Source organism: Rhinolophus sinicus, linkage group LG18 (assembly GCF_036562045.2).
Source record: "Rhinolophus sinicus isolate RSC01 linkage group LG18, ASM3656204v1, whole genome shotgun sequence".
Classification (NCBI taxonomy): domain Eukaryota; kingdom Metazoa; phylum Chordata; class Mammalia; order Chiroptera; family Rhinolophidae; genus Rhinolophus; species Rhinolophus sinicus.
The window spans coordinates 8031780-8053408 of NC_133767.1; the positions used below are offsets into that span (position 1 = coordinate 8031780).

At 52.5% G+C, this 21629-nt stretch overlaps 2 protein-coding genes across 13 annotated transcripts in view; one reads left to right on the plus strand and one right to left on the minus strand.

The window, feature by feature from the left end:
- The window catches only part of CLEC16A (C-type lectin domain containing 16A), a 190103-nt gene extending 185355 nt beyond the window's left edge, over window positions 1-4748 (minus strand). For 7 of the 10 annotated variants that reach the window (XM_074323098.1, XM_074323101.1, XM_074323097.1 and 4 more), the window contains exon 1: window positions 4456-4748. In XM_074323098.1, the coding sequence (XP_074179199.1) occupies window positions 4456-4535 (80 nt within the window). In that variant the 5' untranslated portion in view covers window positions 4536-4748. The remainder of the gene's footprint in view (window positions 1-4455) is intronic. The other 3 variants (XM_074323102.1, XM_074323104.1, XM_074323103.1) reach the window with 3 other exon arrangements.
- A 2026-nt stretch (window positions 4749-6774) lies between these two features.
- DEXI (Dexi homolog) lies at window positions 6775-18458 on the plus strand. Of its 3 annotated transcripts, none has more exons than XM_074322581.1 (2): window positions 6775-9268; window positions 9348-12909. In XM_074322581.1, exon 1 carries the CDS (start codon window positions 7286-7288, stop codon window positions 7571-7573), a length of 288 nt encoding a protein of 95 aa, XP_074178682.1. In that variant the 5' UTR covers window positions 6775-7285; the 3' UTR covers window positions 7574-9268; window positions 9348-12909. The 3 variants fall into 3 exon arrangements, with proteins under 3 accessions (XP_074178682.1, XP_074178681.1, XP_019569631.1); XM_074322580.1 differs by having other exon boundaries at window positions 6775-7723; window positions 11103-12909; XM_019714072.2 differs by lacking the exon at window positions 9348-12909 and adding an exon at window positions 17806-18458 and having other exon boundaries at window positions 6776-7723.
- Window positions 18459-21629: the final 3171 nt, after the last annotated feature.

The following is a 21629-nucleotide window of genomic DNA, read 5'->3' on the forward strand; positions in this document are numbered from 1 at the left end:
GTAACAGTGAGTGAGAAAGAAGGACCATCGGTGAGAAATGGCACAAGAAATATCCTTGGAAGATGGCAGTCTGCTATCCTAACTTACCAGAAGATGGCAACGGCCCCCATGAGTGGACCCCTGCCTCCAGTCTGGCCTCCTCCAAACCACTGTCCAAACTTCAGCTGGACCACAGCATTCCCCTGGTTAAAAACCTTCAACGGCTCCCCACTGTTCTCAGCCTAATGTCCAAATTCCTTAACATGATTTACAAGGCCCAGCGGGACCCGGCCTCTGTGACCTCTCCCAGCTCATTGCTCTGCTTTAGGGTCCTACACGCCCCCCGCCATGTACACATACACCTCCAGGCTCCTCAAAAGCTGCTTTCTCTACCTGAACATCCTTCCCTTCCATCCTGCACACCCCCCCCCCACACACACACACGGTAACAACCACTCACCCGTTAGGTCTTCGTTTGAATGAGTGTCTAGCTACCCAGGAAGCTCGCCCTCCTGGGTGCTGCCAAGCTAGATGGGTGGGAACAGAGTCTGGAGTACTCTGAAGGCCCAGAAAAACTTAGACTTGAATAGTGGGTGCCTTGGACCCACCATGTGAAATATGGTGAATAGGATATTCTAAGAAAATGAATCTGGCGATATTGTACCCTAAGCTCTAAAAATAATCAGTGCTATCTTAGGCAAAAGTTGAATATACCAAGAATAGGTGAACATCTGCCTGCTGGTTATATATCCCCCATCTCTTTAGGTAGTAACCCCTGATTTTCCGATGGGAAACCAGCCCTTTCTCTCATTCTCTGTCCACTAGCTTGAGTGGGGCTGACGCCACCCCAGCTCCAGGGAAAGGCCAATTGGAGCACCCCACACCCCCTGCCACAGTCACTAGCTCAGGAATGGGCAGGAGAACCCAGGGTGGCCTAACAATACTCAGTTCTGGACTTCTGCTAGCAATACTAAGAAAAGAAACTCTATTTTCCCCAGGGATTGACAAGCCTGGAGCCTGCTGACAATGACACACACAGGAGAAAGCAGAGGCAAGAACTGGCAAGTGGCAGATACTGACTGACAGCTTCACCTGAACACCTGCACTCAGCCACAGCTTAGGCAGGACAGACTGCTCAGTGACAGGAGCCAATCAGTTCCATTTGGGGCTTAAGGCAATTCCATCCGGGTTTCTGTCACTTGCAATCAAGAATCTTGTGGCACACAAAAAGGTGATCAGAATTAAGGCAACCACACGACACAAAGAACAAAAAGTTCCACCAGCTGTGGGCGCCCAGGTCCCGGACCAGGGGATGTTGTAGCAGCCATCACACGACCCCATCAGAAAAGGTTCTGCTTAGCGCAGGCATTTGATAGTCACTGTCACAGCCTCACCACTCGTCTGGGCACAAACCACCCATGATGTGCAGCAAATAACCTCTTACTAGTTCAATCTGCCTCAACTAAATCATGAACTCGAATCAGTAGACAAAGACCACAGGCCGACAGTTTTCCTTTATTTAGCAAAAGTAAAACCTGTGCCTAACAGGAAAATTCCTTTCCAGTTTGAAAGCTGGGAGTGTCATGAAGATTAACGTGGTTTCAAAAAGGGTTTCCAGCTCTCCAGACAATCGTCTCAAGTTTTTTGTAAATCTCAAACTGTTCTTATCCATTTTTTTTTTTTTTTTAATCTCCATCTCTCCTCTCCACCCACACTGTGCCCTAGGTCAGGACCAGAGTGTATTAGAAACTGTCCCTTGTCACTGGTTGCCCAGCACTTTCTCAGGTTCAGCTCTCCAAGTCCCAGGTACTAGGATACCCCTCAGTCCCAGGCGCACAGGGCGGTTGGTCACCCGAAGTGTCCGAGGAACCCCAAGCCTCATTCTTCCTCCAGCCTTGTTTCCCACAACTGCCAGCCCCACCGCGACATGCCACAAACCCCAGCGTCTCCCTCCCACACGCTGCCGCCCCAAACATTGGTTCATCCCTGAAGACTCCACCCTGGGGTCGCCTCCGCCAGAAAGCTTCCAAGAAGGTTCGCACAGAACCCTGGGCCTACAGTGATCCCCGCATGTCATGCTGCACAGTCCCTGGCGCTATGGCTGTCTCTCCATCGGCCTGTGAACTCCCGCAGGGAATGAGCTGTTTTGTACCCCAAACCCAAGACATTCACTATCAGAGCCAAAGGAAGACCATCCCCGGCCTTGGGGTGGGTACTAGCTGTTTATAGCACTCTTTTCCAAATCTCTTCGGGATCTTCTAAGCCCCACACAGGTACACAAATTGCCAGGTTATTCAGGCTGCAATATGGATTAAGCTGACCTGCCTGATCCAGGGCAGGCAGCTCAAGTTTCCAAAAAGCACCCGATGGCCATGCGACCTAAACAGTGTAGCTGGGCAGTTCCCAGATACTGCAAAGGAACCTGAGAACCTTTACCATTCCCTGGCTGGCAGGAGGGTGAATATGCCCCTCATGGGGCAGTGAGACTCAACCCTAGTGAAAATCTTCCCCAAACTGACCTATAAGGAAGTTTTATTCAAAAAGAATAGCCAGCACTAAAGTCAAATCCTGGCTTTGACACTTTTCAGCTGCTGTCATCTTGAGGCAAGTGACAATCTCTCTGAACCTTAATTTCCACTTCTATAAAATGGAAACAATAATAGTTTCTGTAACTCATAGACTTGTGAGGACTAAGGGAAATAACACACAGGAAGTACCTGGCACAGGAAATGAATTCAATGAATATTAAAGTAATTTAAAAGGGCTAGAGTCAGGCAGTTAGGTGAGAGCCTGCAGGTACCTGGGTGCTGGCAGGAGGCCCAGCCACCCTCCCCTTCTCAGTAACATCCACCCACTCTCTACATTCCTGAAATCCTTGCCTCTCCCTTTCCCGCCCATCTGCCTTCTCATTTAAAAGTCCTGCTTCCCTACACACTCCCCTCCTCGTCCTGGGCCTCTCTCCTCCCCATGTCTTCTCACTACCATCCCCTAAAACCATCCCTCACCATATAATGAGCTCAACTGCCCCCCATTCTCTGAGACCCACAAACATTTATTAAATGCATGCTCCATGCTAGAAAGGACACAGTTGAGCATCACAGCACCCCCGTCCCTGGCCAAATGAGAAGACCCCATCTAATTTCCTTCCCATCAATCCTTTCCATGGGCCCTTGTCTTCCTCCTACTGGCCCCCCAGCCCCACACTCCATCCTTCTTCCTTCCCATCAGTAATTTTGGTGCTCCCTCTGGAAACCAGCCTATTTCTTACCACCAAAGGTTTGCCTACTCCCCCGCCCCCAACTCCCTCCCCCCACTATATTTTCCAAGCTGGAATTATTTCCGCCTCAAAGGTCTGCGTTTTCCATCACCTGCCCCCCCCCAAAAAAAATAAAAATCCTAGGCTCCTACTGTGGGAGCCAGGCACAGTGTTAGATGCTGGGAACACAACTGTGCTGCCCTGGAAGTTATCAGTTTAGTAGCAGTCAGAAACATAGTAAAAAACAAACAGGACAACTGCAGATAGTGGCGATGCATTCATGGGGTGAGGGAAGCACTTTAGGTAGGGTGATTGGGGAAGGCCTTGCCTGATAAACACAGCTACCACTACTGACCACCCTGCTGTGTAACACACTGGTCAGTCTCTCTCCATGCATGGCACAACTGACTCCTTGCACAGTATTCACCATCCCCATTTGCAGATGGGGAACCAGGGGCTCAGAGAGGTGAAGCAATTTGTCCAAGGTCACGCAGCCAATTGAGTGGTGGAATCAGGCTTTGAATGCAACTCCGACTGCAAAGCGAGTCCCTGCAACTCCTTCCTCCCAAGACCCGGTTGACACCTGTCCTGCCCGCCCTCCCAAGGGCTCTGCTTCTGACAGTCCCTCCTTAGACTCCGCCAAGAAAATATTTGTTTTTCATTATTGCCCTTTACCGAGCTCCTGTCGGTGCTTCCAACTTTATGTGCATTCTCTTACCCAACCCTCAAGACAATCGTAGGAAGCAGGCGCTGTCACAACATCCGTTTTGCAACCGAGGAAACTGAGGCCTAAATTCACACACTTAGAACCGAAGCCGGATCGATCCGACTCCAGCATCCAGCCCTCTGGCCCCTAAGCTGTCCGGCCCAAACACCACCACCCCGGGGACCTCGGTGCCCACTGTCTGCCGGCGGCTGTAAGAACGAAGTCTGCGTCCGGGAACTGGAATCTCATCCCCGTGCTTCACAGATGGAGATGCCGAGACTCTGCGAAGCGAGCTAAGCGACTTGCCCAAGGTCACACGCATCGAGGAGCGACGGGGTCAGGGTTCGCACCGACTCCCTGACTCCAGAACTGTCCCTCTTAACAGCCTTTCCCTGGCGCCTCTCTCCGCCCTCCCCCTCCGTTCTCGCACCCCCAGCACCCCCGGCCCGGGGCTAGGAGCCCCATCCCCGCGTCCAGCCCCGCGGCCTCCCGCCTCCGCCCCCAACACACTCACTTGAGGTGGTCCAAGGAATGGATGTTGCGGGAAGACTTGCCATGGCCCCCGCCCACCCAGCTCCGCGAGCGGCCAAACATGTTGGCGGCCCCAGATCGTCGCTCGCTTCACGGTCTCATGTCCCCAGCGGCCGAGTGGCCGGGAGCCCGCGGCGGCAGCACAAGCCGCGGAGGTGGTGAAGGGACCGCCAACCACCTTCCTCCCCGGCCCACAGCTCCGCACTGACATTCAGCCGGAACCGGCCGTTCGACCGTCGCGCTTTACGGCCGGCGCCACGAGGAACGCTGGGAAATGTAGTTCGCCCGCGAGGCCCGCCCCCACTGGACTCTGCGAACCAACTACAAGACCCGGTGTGCATCACGCAACTGCGGGCCTGCGGCCTTGGAGAAAAGGCGGAGCCAGAGGGGGAGCGTCCGCAGTACCATCTAGGTGGGCGGGAATAGGTAACGTCTGTGCAGAGTCCTGAGAAGGAAATCGGTGAAGTAGGGTGAATAAAAGTAGCCGCAGTATTAACAACTATTAACTTTACGATAAGAATAAGAGTAGCTATTGCATAGCATATACCATATGCCTCTGTGCTAAGCGCTTACATAGGTATATATAGTTACTTAATTCTAACAACCACATATGACGTGGGGACTATTATCCTTACTTTACTGTCAACGAAGCTGAATCACAGACAGGTTGACTTGCCCAATGTCATGCAGCTAGTAGGTGGCAGAGCTAGGGTTCAAACCCAGGCACCCTTATTTTTAACCCACAATAAACTAAACTGCATCAAATCGGTAACAGCCTTGTTTGTCCTCACAGCCGTTTTCTTTTTCCACTTCAACTTATATATATATATATGTATGTGTGTGTGTGTATATATATATACATATATATAAATACATAAAACAGTGTGCCAAAAGTAAACGTCCTGTACTTTTAGAGGATTTCTCTGATCTTCAGCCAAAATCCATGCCATTCCAAAACTACCACATTAAAAAAAAAAAAAAAAATGGAAACACTAAACTTCCTATATAAGCCAAGAAGATGTATCTAAATTTCTCTCTTGAATCAAGAGTGGAAAGCTCCGTGGAGGTATTCATTTATTCATTCCATTCATTCATTCACTTTTCTTTTATTCATTCCTTCATTCATTTATTTCTATAACTCATAGTTATCTAAGGCCTGTTGTGTCCCATTTACTGTGCTCAGAGCAGAATTGGGCCAGGGGCCAATGTTCTCCCCAGGGCCTAGCACAAACAAGGCTTGATGCATAATAGGTGTTTAACAGAGTAAATGAATAAATGAAGGTTGGTTTCACCTTCTGCAGTTGGAGAAATGGAGACCAGTGGAGGGTTAATGATTTGCTCTGTAATTCGTCTAAAGGGACAAGAAGTAGTCGTGGAGGAAAAGGCAGATTCTGGCCTCCAAAACACAGGTAGGCCCAGGAGCTTCCAGGATCCTTCCGTTTCTCTGGGTCTCGGTTTCCTCATCTATAAAAAGGGGTAACATACTACGCTGCCCTGTCTGGCTCCAACTGAGCAATGCATGTAAAGCACCCAGCAGCTCAGTGTGACCTGAGATGAAAGAGTTTGTTGAACTGCTTGGAAGGTACGGTGGGAAAGTTCAGTCTCCACAAGGACGTACAAGGGTTGTCAATGAGGGGAATCGGCGAGTGGAAGAGAGTCTCACTTTTCTGTGCACTTCTTGGTTGAATGTTTAACCAGGTGCATTATTATTGTTTTTAAACATGGTTTCCAAAGAAACCGGAAGCACCCCTACAGGCAGAAGGTCTGACCCGCCTGGGAATCTCTTTACTCGGGTGTTCCTGAATGCTGTGATGGAGAACGCTCCCCCCCCCCCCCCCAATAGGCAGACCTTCTAGCAGCCAGAATTTGGAAACGAAGGGGGTCCTGATTGATCATCCCCACCATGAAAAATTGGCACTTCGGGAAAGTCCAAGATTTTCACCGTTCAAGTTCACCATCCCTCCCCTACCCCGCCTCCGTTTTCAACTGGTAAACTGAGTCCTAAAGCGGTGTGGCACTATACTCAAGTCCAGCAAGGTGCCGAGGAACCTCGCGGTTCCCTTCAGCTTTTGTCGCCTTAGAGAACGTCTAGGTTTGAATTGTGCTGGGTTTCTCTCCCCTCCCCCTACTCCGAGGGGATTCGCAGAGCGAATTGGATTTGAGATCAGTCCGGAACCAAGAAAGCAACTCAGAGGCCAGCACCTCAGGGGCGGAGCTAATAGGTACCCGCCCCGAACGGCTGGGGCCAATGAGCGCGGGCGTCGAGCGGGCCAATGAGCGCGGGCAGGGGCAGTGGACCAATGAGCTTGGGGTCGCTCCGTAGGAGGAGTTCGGACAGCTACCAGCAGAGAGACGCGGCGGTCGCAACCATGGGCGCTGGGCCTGCGGGTGCGCGAAGGGGGCTCCAAGAACTGCCGGGCTGAGCTGGAGAGACCCCGCCGGGACTGGCCCTCGACGCGGAACCGCGGTGGGGTCCCCGCTGGCTCTGCAAGGGCACGTGATTGCGAGCCGGGCTCATCAGAGGAGCCCGGCAGCCGCCGTCCACTCCAGGGGGGCCCGCCTGGCAGCCGGGTGGGTCGAGAGGGCTGCGTGGGCACATCTGGAGGTGCGGTGACCCCGCCAGGCACGTTTCGGGGGCCGGGGCGCGTCCACAGGGGCTGCCGCACATCCCCGGGGGACACCGCCGGGGCCGCCTAGGTCGAGCCCCAGAGCGCCCCTGGATGGCTGAGCTGCCCCCTCGCCGGCCGCTGGGGCGCCACGGCGGCTGAGCTCGCGGGGATCGCCGGGCCGCTGCCGCCCTCGCTGCCCCCTGCATGCCCGGCGCCCGGGTCGCGGCCCACCTGGACGCACTGGGCCCCCTGGTCCCCTACGTGCCGCCGCCGCTGCTGCCCTCTATGTTCTACGTGGGCCTGTTCTTTGTCAATGTGCTGATCCTGTACTACGCCTTCCTCATGGAGTACATCGTCCTCAACGTAGGCCTCGTCTTCCTGCCCGAGGACATGGACCAAGCGCTCGTGGACCTCGGCGTGCTCTCCGACCCCGGCTCGGGACTCTACGATGCCGACTCAGAACTTGATGTCTTCGATGGTTACTTGGAATAGGCTGGGCTTCCGTCCCCCACTCTCCCCACCACGACCCGCAACCCTCTGCCCGGACCAGCCGCCCACATCATGCCGCCGCTGCTGGTGGAGGGCACCGTCCGGCCAGGGATGGGACCTCCAGGACGAGGCCTTCTCCGGCCCCCGAGGCCTGTAAGTGCCCTGTCTGTGTGGAATGAGGGCGGGTTGGGGCGCTGGTGAGGAAGAGGGAGGCATCCCCAAACCGGACACACGCCTCTCCCCCAGGCTTCTGATTCCTCCATCCACCTCCTCCCCGTCCTTTTGGATGCCAGGGATGACTGGACTCCTCTTAGGCCCTTAGTTGGGTTTGAAAAGCTTCCCCTAGTGAAGGTGGCAGCTGCTGAAGAGGGGAAGAGGAGCAGGGACTAAGTGGCTTTTGGGTTAGCCATGGTACTAACTGCCACTGCTTGTGGACAGAGCCTTTGCACCCAAACCCATTTGAGGCAGAGCTGTCAGCTCCTCCCCCCATCCTCAGCCTGGCTTGATGATGACCTTGGTTTTCTGGGGAGACTCACTAGTCCTGGAAGGATAAAGACTTAGAGTGTCAAAAAAGATAGGGAGCCAGGCACTGACTGCTTTTGTCCTGTGGCCCCTCGGGACTGGGTGGGGACCCAGAGCAAAGGCTCTGGGCTGAGGCTCCTGGCTGAGGCTATGAGAGGATAAATGTCCTCCGGCAAAGAACCCCGTACTTCCTTTGGCCTTGGGTTTGCTGCTTTTTGGAGTCAGGTTTCAGGGTGCCCCAGCTTGGCAGTTCCGCAGCTCCAGTCTGCAGGAGCTGCCAGTTTCACAGGCGCCTTGATAGAGCAGGCAAGCTGGGGGGTTGTGCTGGGGCTGGCGTTGCCTTGCGTGCAGTGTTTGCCTCAAAGGGCTCTTGGGCCAGCAGGAGAAGGAAGCACGGGATCATTGCACTGAGTCCTTCCTGGGGGTTGCCACCAGGAAGCTGTGTCCAGCCCCACCTTGTGGGTTGGTGGGAGGGGAATGAAGATCCAGAAAGGAGACAGACTTGGCCAGAGTCACACAACAAAGAAGAGAGGCAGTTGGACTACATGGGAGAGGCAGGTAGACTGTTGGGTCTGGTGAGGGTGCACAGGGCAGGCAGGAACTCTTTGGCTGGACCCCCTCAGCTGGCCAGTGCTGCAGTGTCGCTAGGCCAGGACCTGAGTGGCCGTGGAGAGCGGATACTGAGGCAGTGGGCAAGGGCTTCTTTAGGAAAACAGACACTGATGCCACTCATTCCAAGAGGCTGACTGAACACCTCTCCTCTGTTGCCCGGCTTCGCCAAGATCACCATAGTCAGAGGGTGGTCCAGGGTGGGGCTGGACCTACTGCCATAGTGCTGGGGACCAAGGACTGAGGGGTTAACAGTGAGATTTCTTTGAAGAAAGCTTCATTTGAGCTGCTCTGCAAACTTACCCGGACTGCCATTCATCCTTCCATCGGTTCTTTTATTGAACAAATGTTTACTGAACATCCACTGTGCCTGGTGGGTAAACACAGTGAATAAGGCAGACTTATCCCCAGCCCCCAGGTACTTGGTGAGAAACACGAGCAGGTCCCCAAACAAGATCGTCAGATTTCTTTTCAGAGCTGTGAAGGCAGGTAAGAAGGACATGGGCAGCCCCTTTTGTGTTCCCTGCAGTTTCCTCCGCACTTAGAATAGCGCCCGGCATCTAGTAGGTGCTCAATGAATGTCTTATCTAGTAGGTGCATCTAGTAGGTGCTCAATGAATGTTTATCTAGTAGGTGCATCTAGTAGGTGCTCAATGAATGTCTGTCAAGTGAGTGAATAGAGATAGGCTGCTTCAGATAGGGGAGTCAGAGAACGCCTTTCTGAGGAGATGACACATTAGAGCTGAGCCCTACATTAATAGAAGGAGCCGGACATGAAGACCTGGAGAAAAGCAGTCTAGGCAAAGGGAACCACTAGAGCCGAAGCCGTCAGGTGGGAGAACGTTGGTTCTTCCAGCAACTGAAAGGAGGCTGGAGAGTGGCCCTCCTGAGAGATCAGTGGGGTGGGAGCGGGCCAGACTGTGTGGGACCTAGAGGCCACAGCCATGAGCAGTGGGAAGCCATCAGAAGGTTTGGGGCAGGGGATGACACAATTCCAGTTCACGTTTTGCAAAGACGTCTTTGGCGGTTGTGGGCAGAATGGACTGTAGGAGCAAGTGTGGAAACAGGGAAGCCAGTTAGGGGCTGTTCAGTCACCAGAGGTGATGGATGCTTGGATGAGGCAGGTTAGTGAAAGCGGAGACGGAAGAACTGACAGAACACCTTCTGAAGGTAGAGCCTATGGGAATCCGTCATCTGCCACACCTGGTTCTAGGCCCGCTCAATATTCACTCATTCAGTCATTCAGCAAACGTTAGACCTGCCTGCTCTTCTGCCAGGCCCTGTGCTAGACCCCAGGGATCCTAAGTTAAGTCCCTGTCCCCAAGCCAAGCACTTGACTTTCAGACAGCGTAACTTGGTGAAGAATGTCTTGTTTTATCTTTTCACCGCGTCAACAGAAACATTTTCCCTTCCAAGCGAAAACATTGGCGTACTCTGAACCAAACACTGAAGCCCAAATGCTTTGCCTTACTTTGCAGCTAACACTGTTTGAGCAGAAACACAGGACGTGTGTCTCAGGGACACCCTTGCAAAGCTTTCAAAGTGACAGGGCCTGACCCTGGGAGGTGGGGAGCCCTGGGGCTGTGGGAAATACTCCTGCCTGGAGAAGTGGTGGAAGCCACACACAACGTTCCTTCTTCCCCACTCCCAAATCCAAGTCCAGATCGCCTTGGTCCCAAGGACCTGGAAGCCCAGACCCGGGTAGGGGAGGGGTGGCTAGCAGTAGGGAGAAAAGCCTTTGGGAAAGATTAAAGATGATCTGACTCCACCCCCTCTCCATAACCCCTTCCATGAGCAGAGGAACACCAGTGGTCAAATTGCACTCTTTTCACTCATTCGCACATGGACACAGTCTCATGTTCCATACAAGCCAATCCAGGAAACACTGACTAAAGGTGAGGAGCATGCCAGACAGTGGGGATGGGAGTGGATCTCAAGATGAAAAGATGTATGCACTTTCTCTTATGTGTGTACCCACATAATTCAGGTCCTCAAACATGTTGAGCACCTATTAAGGAGACAGCGTTAGGGTCCAGGACCCTGGATTCAGATGCCCTGGGTTCAAATCCCAATCCTCGCTGTGACCTTGGGTGTGCTATGTACCTCCCTGTGTGTCAGATCGCTCTCTATAAAGCGGGGATAATGAAAATCTACCTCCTCGAGAGGATTAAATGAGATACATGTAAAGCTTGTAGACCTTCCTGTGTATAATAAGTGACTGCTATTGTCATTAGTAGATATAATAGGAGGTGTGTACACTCGGGCCCTTAAGAATGCATAAACCTGTACATACCCCCATGTGTGAATATATCCCACGATGAACATAAGAGGATTGGCTGCCTGGGTGCTGCGTGGGTCCAGGTCTGGACTCTCGGGACAGACTTCCCACTCTGCCTTCCAGGCCCAGACCCTTCCGAGACCTTGCCCACTGCCCTTTGGCCTCCAAAAGCCACCAGATCTGGAGCCCTGGAGAGAGCCCGGCTCTGCGGTGTGCTGCCCAGGAGCAGGGAGTGGGAATTAGAAGCTCCCTCCTTCCCAGGAGAAAGGGCCGCTGCAGGGAGAATCCTCACATCCCAGCAGTTCCGATGCGGAGGCAGCTCAGCTGGATTGATGTGTCCCGGATGAAAGCCGCCTGTGACTGCTAGCCCTCTCTTGGCAGAGGGAGGGCTGTGGGAGAGGAGCCTCACTGCACTGCAAATGGAGACTGGGGAATGCAGCTGCCAGAGCCAAGCTCAGATTTGGAGCTGGGAGGAACCAGACCCAGCGGTCTTACTTACTACAGGGTTGCCCAGGCTTCAGTCTCCTGACTGGGCACTGCAGCTCCTGCTCCCTCCTTGTCATCTGTAGCCTGTGCCAGCAGAACACGCAGGCTTTGCACATCACTGCTCTACTCGGAAACCCAAAGCTTCCGTGGGGACACAGCACAATAGGTTTAGGTCCTGGAAGACCCCCCAGGCAGCTGGTAGAACTCCAGGCAGGGGTCTGGGCGGACAGGGGAGACCAGGTGGGAAGCTGTGACTGTCATCCAGGTGAGAGATGGTTATGAGGGGCAGGTACGTGCACCCCTAGACCTTCTGATTCTCCAACTCTGTCCTGACATGAGGCTTACTTGGAATGGCACTGTCCACAGGGTGCATTGGTGCTGGCTGCCCCTTTGGACAGAAGAAGACCCCAGTATGTGTCTCAGGACAGCTGAGATGCCAGAGATCCCACTCCCTTGGCTCTGAGTTACGCAAACTGGAGATTTCGTCCAAGGGACACCCGTAGCCCTTCTGTCTGTTTCGTGAAGTAAGAAGTTCAGGACTCCCCTCCTCTTGACCGTTCGTATTCTTGGTTTATCTGCTGACTTTCCCCCGGGACTTCTGTAAGCTTCGATTGCTTTTGGGGAACCAAGATCACCATAAAAGGGACAGGCATCCCTAGCCCCATCTCACAAATAAAGAAACTGAGGCGCAGAAAGGGGGAGTGAGGGGCCAGCGGAACAAAGCCAAGTGAGAGAGCTGAGCCTCCCCCACCCCCATGCTGGGCGTGCGTGGGGTGCAGGGGCCTCCAGGGAGGGGCTCCGACCCTTGTCCTTAGAATACCACTCCCAGCTCTGCTAGGCCTGCCTCATGCACTCTTGCTCCCTTTTTCTGAATTTTTTAAACAAAACTATTTTGAAATTTACAATGATACAAACGTGGTAAGAAGAGTACAGAGAATTCCCATATACCCTCCACCCACATTCACCAATTGCACCGGGAACATTTTGCCACATTTGCTTGTGTATACAACAGGAGCTCACTCTGTGTGTGTACCTGGATGTATACTCATATACATACGTGTATAATTATTTTTCTGAACCATTTGGAAACCGATTGCAGGCGTTATGCTTCTTTAGTCCTAAATATTTCAGTGGATATTTCCTTAGACCAAGGATATTTCACTTCGCTAACCACAGTACCATTCTCAAAATCAGCCAATTTAACACTGATAAAATCATAGGACCAGTCTTACTTCCTTCAAATTTGCCTTCCTTCAAATTTCATCAATTGTCCCAACAGTGTTCTTTCACAATAAAAACGGGGGTGGGAGGTTGAGGCCCAGGGTCCAATCCCAGATCATCCTTTGCTTTGTCCTGTCTCTTGTGCCTTGTTCAGCCTGGAACAGCTTCGCTGTATCTTTCATGACATTGACATTTTTGAGGAGTACAACTCTGGTATTTTGTAGAATACCTCTCAGTTTGGTTCTGTCTGATTCCTACACCTGAGACTAGACTCAGATGATGAATTTTGGGCAGGAACACCACAGAGAAGTGAGTGCGTGTTATTTTGAGTGCATAGTATCAGAAGATAAACGATACCTTTCTGTCCCATCGCGGGCGATGTTAGCTTTAGTCACTTGGTTAAGGCAGTGTCGCCAGTTCTTTCCACTGTCAGCTTACTATCTCTCCCTTTATAATTTATAGTTTGCAGTTAAGTCTACTAGTTTTAGTGCCGCATTTAAAAAAAATCTTTCTCATGAATTGTTTTAAAAAATGTTTATGTCACTGAAAAGAGAACACGGGCTTTACTTGGCATGGATAAAAACAAGTAAGTGCTGAAGTCATTAACTTCTGGCCAAATACTAAAGCCAGCGAAAGGCGCAGAGCCTCCGGCCTGCTCTTTGTTAAAAAGGCAGATTGTCAGCTGTCAGATGATAAAGATAGTCCAGCTCCAAAGTGAAACTCTCCTGGAAGTAATCACAAAGACCAGTCAGTGCATCCCTTGCTCACTACGTGTGACTCAGTGTTATGTGGAGGGGCATTTCCACGTGCCCCTAAAACTGGCATAGGGGCTTTGCAGTCAGACAGATTTGGGTTTAAATCCCAGCTCCACCAACACCTCAGACAAGTGAGTTCACCTCCCCAGGCTCCAGTTTCCTCTGTAAATTGGGGGTAACAGTAGGACGTGCTGAAGGGCTGTGCACAGTAGCTGAGGTGGTGAAGGCCGCACAGAGTTGGTCCTTTAGTAAATGAAGCCGTCTGTTGGTGGGTCAGACAGTGCAGGAAGCCTTCCCCCTTTCCTTGGCTCCCTTGCTCTTCTTGGGAGCCACTTAGCAAGGAGGGTGTGTGTGTGTGTGGGTGGGGGGGCAGCCTTTGAGGCAGCCCGGGGCTGATGGTATCTGGTGCCCTGGGCCCTCAGCCTGGGACCTAAGCCTGGGGGTGGCTGGTGCTGGCTCTAGTCCCAGTTCCCTCCCAAAGGGGAAGGTTCATTCCTGGGATTCCTTCCTGGCAGGGGACTTGGTGGGGCGGTTAAAAATAGCCGCCTCACCCATATCTCCATCGCTTCCCCTGAGGTCACCCCAGGAAGCAGGGGGTGGGAGGACACAGGCTTGGGGAGTTTCAGTGACTCGCCCCAGATGCCCAGCTATGAGGTGGCCCCATTGGGCCTCCCAGCCACACTCCCAGGGCTGCCCGTGAGGTCCTCTGTCATAGGCGTCCCCAGGAGGCAGTGAGTACACTGGAGCAGAGTGCCACCTCTATGGCACTTGCTACTTTTTGCTTTTGACCCGAGAAACGCAGGCCCAGCTCCTCTCCCATCCCCCTTTGGCCACACTCGGCAGCTAAACCAGGCAGACGGTCTCCTGCTGCATAGCCGGTCCTGGAGACACACTGGACACACTGCGCAGATCGTACCTGGGTGACGTCTGTGGTGATGTAGCCACTTGAATTGGTTGGTTAGTATGTGGAGAAAAGAGGAACGTGTTATGGGTTTCCAGCGGGCAAGGTCTTTGGAGGAGGAAAAGCACTGCTCCTGTCAGAAGGCCTCCAGCATTGAGGAGGCCCCCCTCCCCGACTGGTGTGTTTTCTAGCTGGGAACAGGTGGGGACGAGGAGAGGAGCCAGCAGGTTCCCATGGGTATGGCAGGCATTCCACCCACACAATTTCACGTAATCCCCACAACAAACAGTCTGGGAAGGTAGGCATTGTTGTCTTCCTTTCAGATGAGGAAACAGGCCCAGAGAGATTAGGTGACCTGCCTGAGGTCACACAGCTAGGCAGGGGCAGAGCCAGACTGACCCCAGACGGGCCGATTCCAGACCTTGCCCTGGCTGCCCCAGAGGAGGACGATGGTGGAACTCTGAACTGCAGGAACGAATCCCCTTTCAACATGTCCAGAGTCTCCCTCCAGACACACGGGCCATTTTCCCACTTAAGCCAAATCCCTAACTAGGTACCTTCTCTGCAGAGGTACAGAGCTGGGACACTGCTGCTTCAAATGGATCATGTGCCCAGCTGTGTCATTCTAATGACAGAAACGAGTCAGACAGCCACTCCCTCTGTCCAGCTTTGGGGAGTGGTCTGGAATGAAAGGTTGCAGTTTCAGAAAGAAAGAAAAACGCCAATGGCTAATGAATTGTCTGTCATGTTCTAATGACGCTAGAAGATTGGAGAACCTACTGCCTTGGATTCTATAAACTGCAACCCCAGGATGCTTTTCAGCTGGGGCTTTTGATGCCTTGGAGGAAAGATACCTAAGATGCTGAGAGGAATTAAGACTTTGGAGTCAGACTGCAGAAGTTCAAATCGTGGCTCTGCCCCTTAGAGCTGTGTGGCCTTGCACAGATACTTAACCTCTCTGAGCCCCATCCGAAATTCAGGAATTGTGGTCCTCCTTGGCCCCACTTCCTAGGGTTGTCCTGAGGGATAATGAGCTAAGCCATGAGTTAGAGCAGCTAGTACAAGGTGAGATGAAGTGCCTGATCAATGTTCTCATCCTGGGGGTGGTTCTGAGGCAAGTCAGGAACAAGGGACCGGTCTTTAACAGCCACAGTGGGTGGCACAGACGACAGGACATCCTCTTGCCTTGAATACAGAGACCTGGGACCACATCTCTGCCCTTAACTTGCTAAGTGACTTAGGTGTCACCACCTTCTCCAGGCCCATTCATTCTCTGTGGAGTGGGACCAACTGAGGTCAAGGTCTCCCAAACCTCACATGACACTGTCAACAATTAATTGCTCGACTGTCCTATTGCCTGACCTATTATTTGTGTAGTTGTTTTCTTTAAACCGGTTCTTTCCATTTTTAAAGTGAAATTAGCGTTCTGGAAAGAGAGGCACTTTTATGGTACCATCAGCTATGGAAAACGCGTCACTTGCCACAAATAGAAGGGGACTCCACGACACAGGTAAACAGCACGGAAACAGGAGAGCTGCTGACTGCCTGCTGGAGCCGGCGCCGGCAAGGCCCTGAGCCTGTTCAGATGGAGATGCGTACGTGAGAGGCAGGTGTTCCCACCACACTGACACGCACGCGCGTCTGGGACCCCGTGCTGTGCGTAGTCACGAGGACAGGGCGGGCGTGAGCTCCTGTTCCGTGGGGTGATTCTGTGTCCTCTAACACCCGTCCCCACTCGTCTGAAATGGGCTCAAGTAGAAGCCCCTGCCTTGGAGACGGCTGTACTGAGCCCCGGGAAGGGTGAGTCTGAATAAACAGGTCTGCTCCATGAACACCTCTCCAGAGCACCGAGGGCTCCAAAGCTCTGGCTGCCAGGTCGTCGGGAGGTGGGACGGGCCCAAGGACACGGAGGCTTACCTGTATCATCGGTGGAAGCTGGAAGGTCTCCAAGCGGTGGACGGACGTGTTCCCAGCTGGCCTTGAGGAGATGAATCTGGCAGACAACACAAGAAACTTGAATGATTTGGCCTCTGTTAACATCTCCAGCTTTGTCTTCCTGCTGGCCTGCTTTCTACCCCTTCCCCAACACCGAGCCAAACTCCAGGAGGTTCCAGGACCTGCTGTGCCTTGCTGGCCAGCCCACCCTCTACCTGGTGTGCCCTTTCTGCACAGCCTTCCCCAGACTCAGCTCCACTCACCCCGTGCACCCTCCCGTTGCCGGGTGTGTTACCTTGGGTTGAAATTGCTCCCTAGATTGTGTGTCAAGGGCAGGGGCTGCACTCTTCATGGGGTCCCTGGCACAGGGGACGTATGAGGTTTTGTAGTCTGAGGGCTCCAGTGGGACAAAGCCCTGGAGACGTGAGCATCCTCAGGCAAGTGACTTAACCTCCCCACCTGCAAAATGGGATCGTGGTAGCATGTAACTCCTGGGGCTGTCAGGACGGTTGGATGAAGCCGTGTGTAAAGCTCCATCTCAGGCGTGCTCTCTCGGGAGCAGACCTTGGGACAAAGATTCAAGTGCAAGGTGTTTATTTGGGAGGTGATCCCAGGAACTCCTGGCAGCTTCCGCCTGCAAGAGATGCATGGTTCTCAGGGGAAGCATTCTGCCCCCTTGGGTGGTTCTTGGAAATAGAGCGAGAAGACATCTTTAGTCACCGTACCCGGGAGTGCTACTGGCATTGAGTGGTCGGGGACCAGGGATGCTGCTAAATGTCCTGCAATGCCCAGAACAGCCTGCCTACCCACCCATCAGAGAATCTGCCCCAAATGCCAGTAGCACCCTGATGACCAAGACACATTGGGTGTTTAACATAGACGTTCTATGTGATGCTCGATGGCGTTTGCAAGAGGAATAATCTGAGCTGCCAAAGATGAGACTCAGACGTGGGGCGTGGGGTGGGCCTGGGAGTCTCAGATGCTGCAGACACACTGACATCCAGCTAGACACAGAGATAAGGGAATCGGGACTTCGTGGCACCAAGCAAGGGGCATGATGCTGTGTCCTGGATGACAAGCCAAGTGGGGCTGCTGAGTAGCTATAGGCGGCAAAGGCATTTTCCGGGCAAGGTAGGAGGTGCTGCCAAGCCCTGCCCACTATGCAGAGCTGGCTCACCTACTCTGGAGCTCAAGTCAGCCGGCAGACACTGGGTGACTCCTAAATGGGCAGGCTGCCCTCCTTCCAATGATGGACAGCGCTTCTTCTCCATGTAAAACTGCGCCAGTTCTCCAGCCCAAGGTCCTTAGAAAGCAAGCAAACTCATTAAAAAGAGTTTTTAATAAAAATTATCAGAAAACAGCTCCAGCCTGAGTCTGGGGCTTCTGGTGGTTCCCTGAAGGTGAGGGATGGAGAGACTTCCTGGCCCACCCTGAGCCTCCTGAGGCCTGGTGGATGGGTCCAGCTCCTCGGTGAATGGGTGGCAGGTGGGGCTTTCCTGTTGTAACGCCCTGTTTTTCCTCCTCTTAGGCCTGCTCCCCTCGAAAGCACCGTGCCAACAGAGAGATTCCCGTCCAGACCCAGGACAGTGGGATGGAGAAGTTGAGACTGAGTGCCAAGGTCAGGAAGGCATTTGTCCCCCTCCCCAAAAGGAGAAGGTGGGGGCATCCGAAGACCTCACCCGCCTGCAGCTCATGCACATGGCCTTGCTTTGGCTTTTGACCTTTCGCGATGGAGTTTACAGGAACCCAGCCAGAGTCTGCCTCCACGCTCTTCACCCCCGACTGCACCTGCTTCCCCCACTTAACCTTCAAGAGGACACTTCAAACCGCGGACACACACACGAGAGACAGGCAGCTCCGGCTGATAACCCGTGGAGCCCTGAGCCGGCTGGGTTTGGCCCGGCTGGTCTTAGATACAACGACTGTTTCAGGGAGTGGCTCTGAAGGAGAAAAGGCAAGGACTGCGTCGGGGGCTGAGGGTAGGTTTTTGACTCATTCAGGCTGCTTGTTCATCAAGTTGTCAGAACTGACCCATCGCGTCGGGGAAGGGCCACGCCGCTCCTCTGGCCAGAAATATTTTTAGAAAATGTGAGTGGTATGAATACTTGACTTCGATAAACCTGTAAAAGCAATACTTCTGAGGCTGACCTCTTTCAATTAAAAAAATGTATGCAACTCCAACCCCTAAGGGCCCTGCCTTTTTTTCTTTGAGACTGGGGAAAGGAATCCTTAAGCAGAAAACCTCACGGGCCTCCCAAGTTGGAGATCCAGCTGGGTTTGGAGAGTCTACCCAAGCTGGGCTGGTGTGGGAGGCCTGGACCAGCCCCACTCCCAGCTTCCACAAGCCTGAAAAGCTGGAAATCGGCTCCATATCCCAGAGAACTCAGAGATGTGGTACTCCCCGCCCCCGGCTGGGCTCATGGTAGATGCCAGTAAAGATAAGGGAGGGAGAAAGGGAAGGAACAAATGAATAAGGGAAATTAGATGCAATTTCATGAAAAAAAAAAAAAAATAGCGTCATTCTCTCCAGTTTGCTGAGCTCCTGCGGCTTTTCAAAGCACCTTCACACGCACATGATGTTAAACCAGGTACAGAGATTAGTTCCATCCTACAGGTGAGGAGACTGAAATGTGGGGGACTAACAGTCCGGCAGATCTCGAGGACAGCCACAGCACCTCTTGTCTTCATGGGATTCTCAAAAAAGGGCTTCTAAGAAATGGGAACAGAAGACTTTGGAGAGGCCCAAGGTAAGCACGAGAAGAGAGACGGGGAGAGCCCTGAGGGGAAAGGGAGGGTTTAAAAGATGCATGGATTTGAAATCTATGTGGAATCATGCCATCAACGTACAGAGTGACTCAGATGTCACATGCCCAGATTGGGGCTCGGAGCAATCCCAGCACACTGCCTGTGCCCACGGAGAGACCCTCCAAAGAAGTCAAAAGGCAAGGTTGCATCTTGACTGCCTCCTTTGTAGGGGTGTGACCTTAGGCAAGTCACACCTTCTGTGTAACGGAGACAGTAATTTACCCACCTCATGACATAACAGGTGCCCCTCTGGTCTGTGACACCTCCACACCAGGACTCACAGCTCTGCAAGCAGAGCCCAGACGGGGTTGCAACCCCGATTTACCTCCTGGTCCAGGTGTTTTTTTGCAGTGCACACACTGCCCAACCATACCCGACAGCCCTGCCTGGAGATTTTTAAAATTTTACTAAAATGCAAGACTTACTAGAGTATCTTACTCATCATCCCCATGTAGTCAGTACATAATGAGGTCTGATAATTAAGTTCGCAAACTTGTTGCAACGATGTTGCTAAACTTTTTTTGATATCAGAGGGATTATTCATTATGAATTTGTACCAACTGGACAAACAGTGAACCAGGTTTACTATTTGGAAGTGCTGAAAAGGCTGCATGAAAAAGTTAGATGATCTGAACTTTTCGCCAACAGTTCATGGCTCTTGCATCACGACAATGCACCAGCTCACACGGCACTGTCTATGAGGGAGTTTTTAGCCAGTAAACAAATACCTGTATTGGAACACCCTCCCTACTCACCTGATCTGGCCCCCAGTGACTTTCTTTACCTGAAGATAAAGGAAATATTGAAAGGGAGACATTTTGATGACATTCAGGACATCAAGGGTAATACGATGACAGCTTTCATGGCCATTCCAGAGAAAGAGTTCCAAAATTGCTTGGAAGGCTGGACTAGGCGCTGGTGTCGGTGCATAGCTTCCCAAGGGGAGTACTTCAAAGGTGACCATAGTGATATTCAGCAATGAGGTATGCAGCACTTTTTCTAGGATGAGTTTGCGAGCTTAATTGTCAGACCTCATATTTGTGGAATGAATAAAACAAAGGTGGTGAGGCTTATTCATTCATTCCATAAATGTTTATTGAGCACTTACTATGTGCTGGCACCTTCCTGGGAGCACAGGGCAAGTCCTTTGTGCTCACACCCTAGGATAAGAGCAGACAACACAACAAATAAATGTGAAAAAGACAAACCAGTGATGAGGTTGGAGTGTGGGGGTCGGGGTGGGGGGTGTCTGTGTTTAACGGAGTGGTTTGGCATACCTTCCTGAGGGGCTGTCCTTTAAACTGAGTCCTGAAGGATGAGAAGAAGTTGGCCATGTGAAGAGCTGGGAAGAACATTCCAGGCAGAGAGGCAACAGCGAAACAATCCGCATGTAATAACAGGATTGAGCTGTGTGCTGCTCTTGTTCTCTTGACACTCCCATAACCCCATGATGAAGGCGGTACTATGATTGTACCCATTTTACATACAGGAAGACGGAGGCACAGAAAAGTAGTTTGCACAAGTGGTGAGCTGGGCATTGAGCCCAAGTGGTTGAGCTCCAGAGTCTGTGTTGCTGACCCTAGACTATGGTCCCTCTTGAGTAGGAAGGGCTTAGCATGGTGCCTGACACAAAGTAATAATCATTGCTCGTATTTATTGAGCACTTACATCCCTGCACTGTGATAAGTGCTGTACATGTATCAACTTATTTAATAAATGGTAGCTGTCATGTAAAGTTATCACTGAGTAATTATAGCCTCTGACCTCCTATTGTCATCTCTGAACACACCAAAAGCACTGAATCCAGGGGTGCCCGCCCTGCCTGGCTGAGGGTGCAGTACATGCCTGGATTGTTCGGAGGGAGACTGGCTTGGTGCCCACCCCTGTGATACATAAATGGGAGCCTCTCAGACGCCACAAAGTCCACAAATGCAGGGACACCTTGAAGAGTAATACCCGAGCTATTTAAAGCCCAAACCCTTTGCAGCTTGGTCAAAGAGGAAGGCACTCACTGCTCTGCAACAGGCAGATATCCCAATCCCTCAGGGCCTCCCTGCCCCTGACTTCCACTTGCTGGGAAGAGTCTGGGGTCCGGGCATCAGGGCTGGTGCACTAGAGCTGAACAGACAGCTCCCACCGACACCAGGAGAAAGCCAAGTTGTCCCAAATCTGGGTTTCTGACCGAGCAGGCCATGCCCAGTGAAAAACAAGTCAAGCAAGCAGTTCTCTGTGTGGAGAGCAAAGCTGCCAAGCCCTTCCAGGTTCGCTGTGGCCAAGGCAGGGTCCCAGCTGGGCTAAGGCACAGCTCCCAGGATACAGCGGGGTTAGAGGCACAGGGACACACCCACCTCTGCGAGAGTCGTGCTGCTTCGAGCTTGCTGCTCCCCTAATAATGAATTTCCATCAAATCTTAGGGTGCCATAAAGAAAACCCTTTCTGGAAAGACAGGACTTGGGCCAAGGTGTGTGTGTGTGTGTACACGTGGGATGGATGGGGGGAGGGAGGAGAGCGATGGCCCCTGTCAGACTGGACAATGCACATGTCAGA

Excerpts from the sequence above, each read along its gene's own strand:
- DEXI (XM_074322581.1), top strand. The coding sequence starts at position 7,286 with ATGCCCGGCGCCCGGGTCGCGGCCCACCTGGACGCACTGGGCCCCCTG.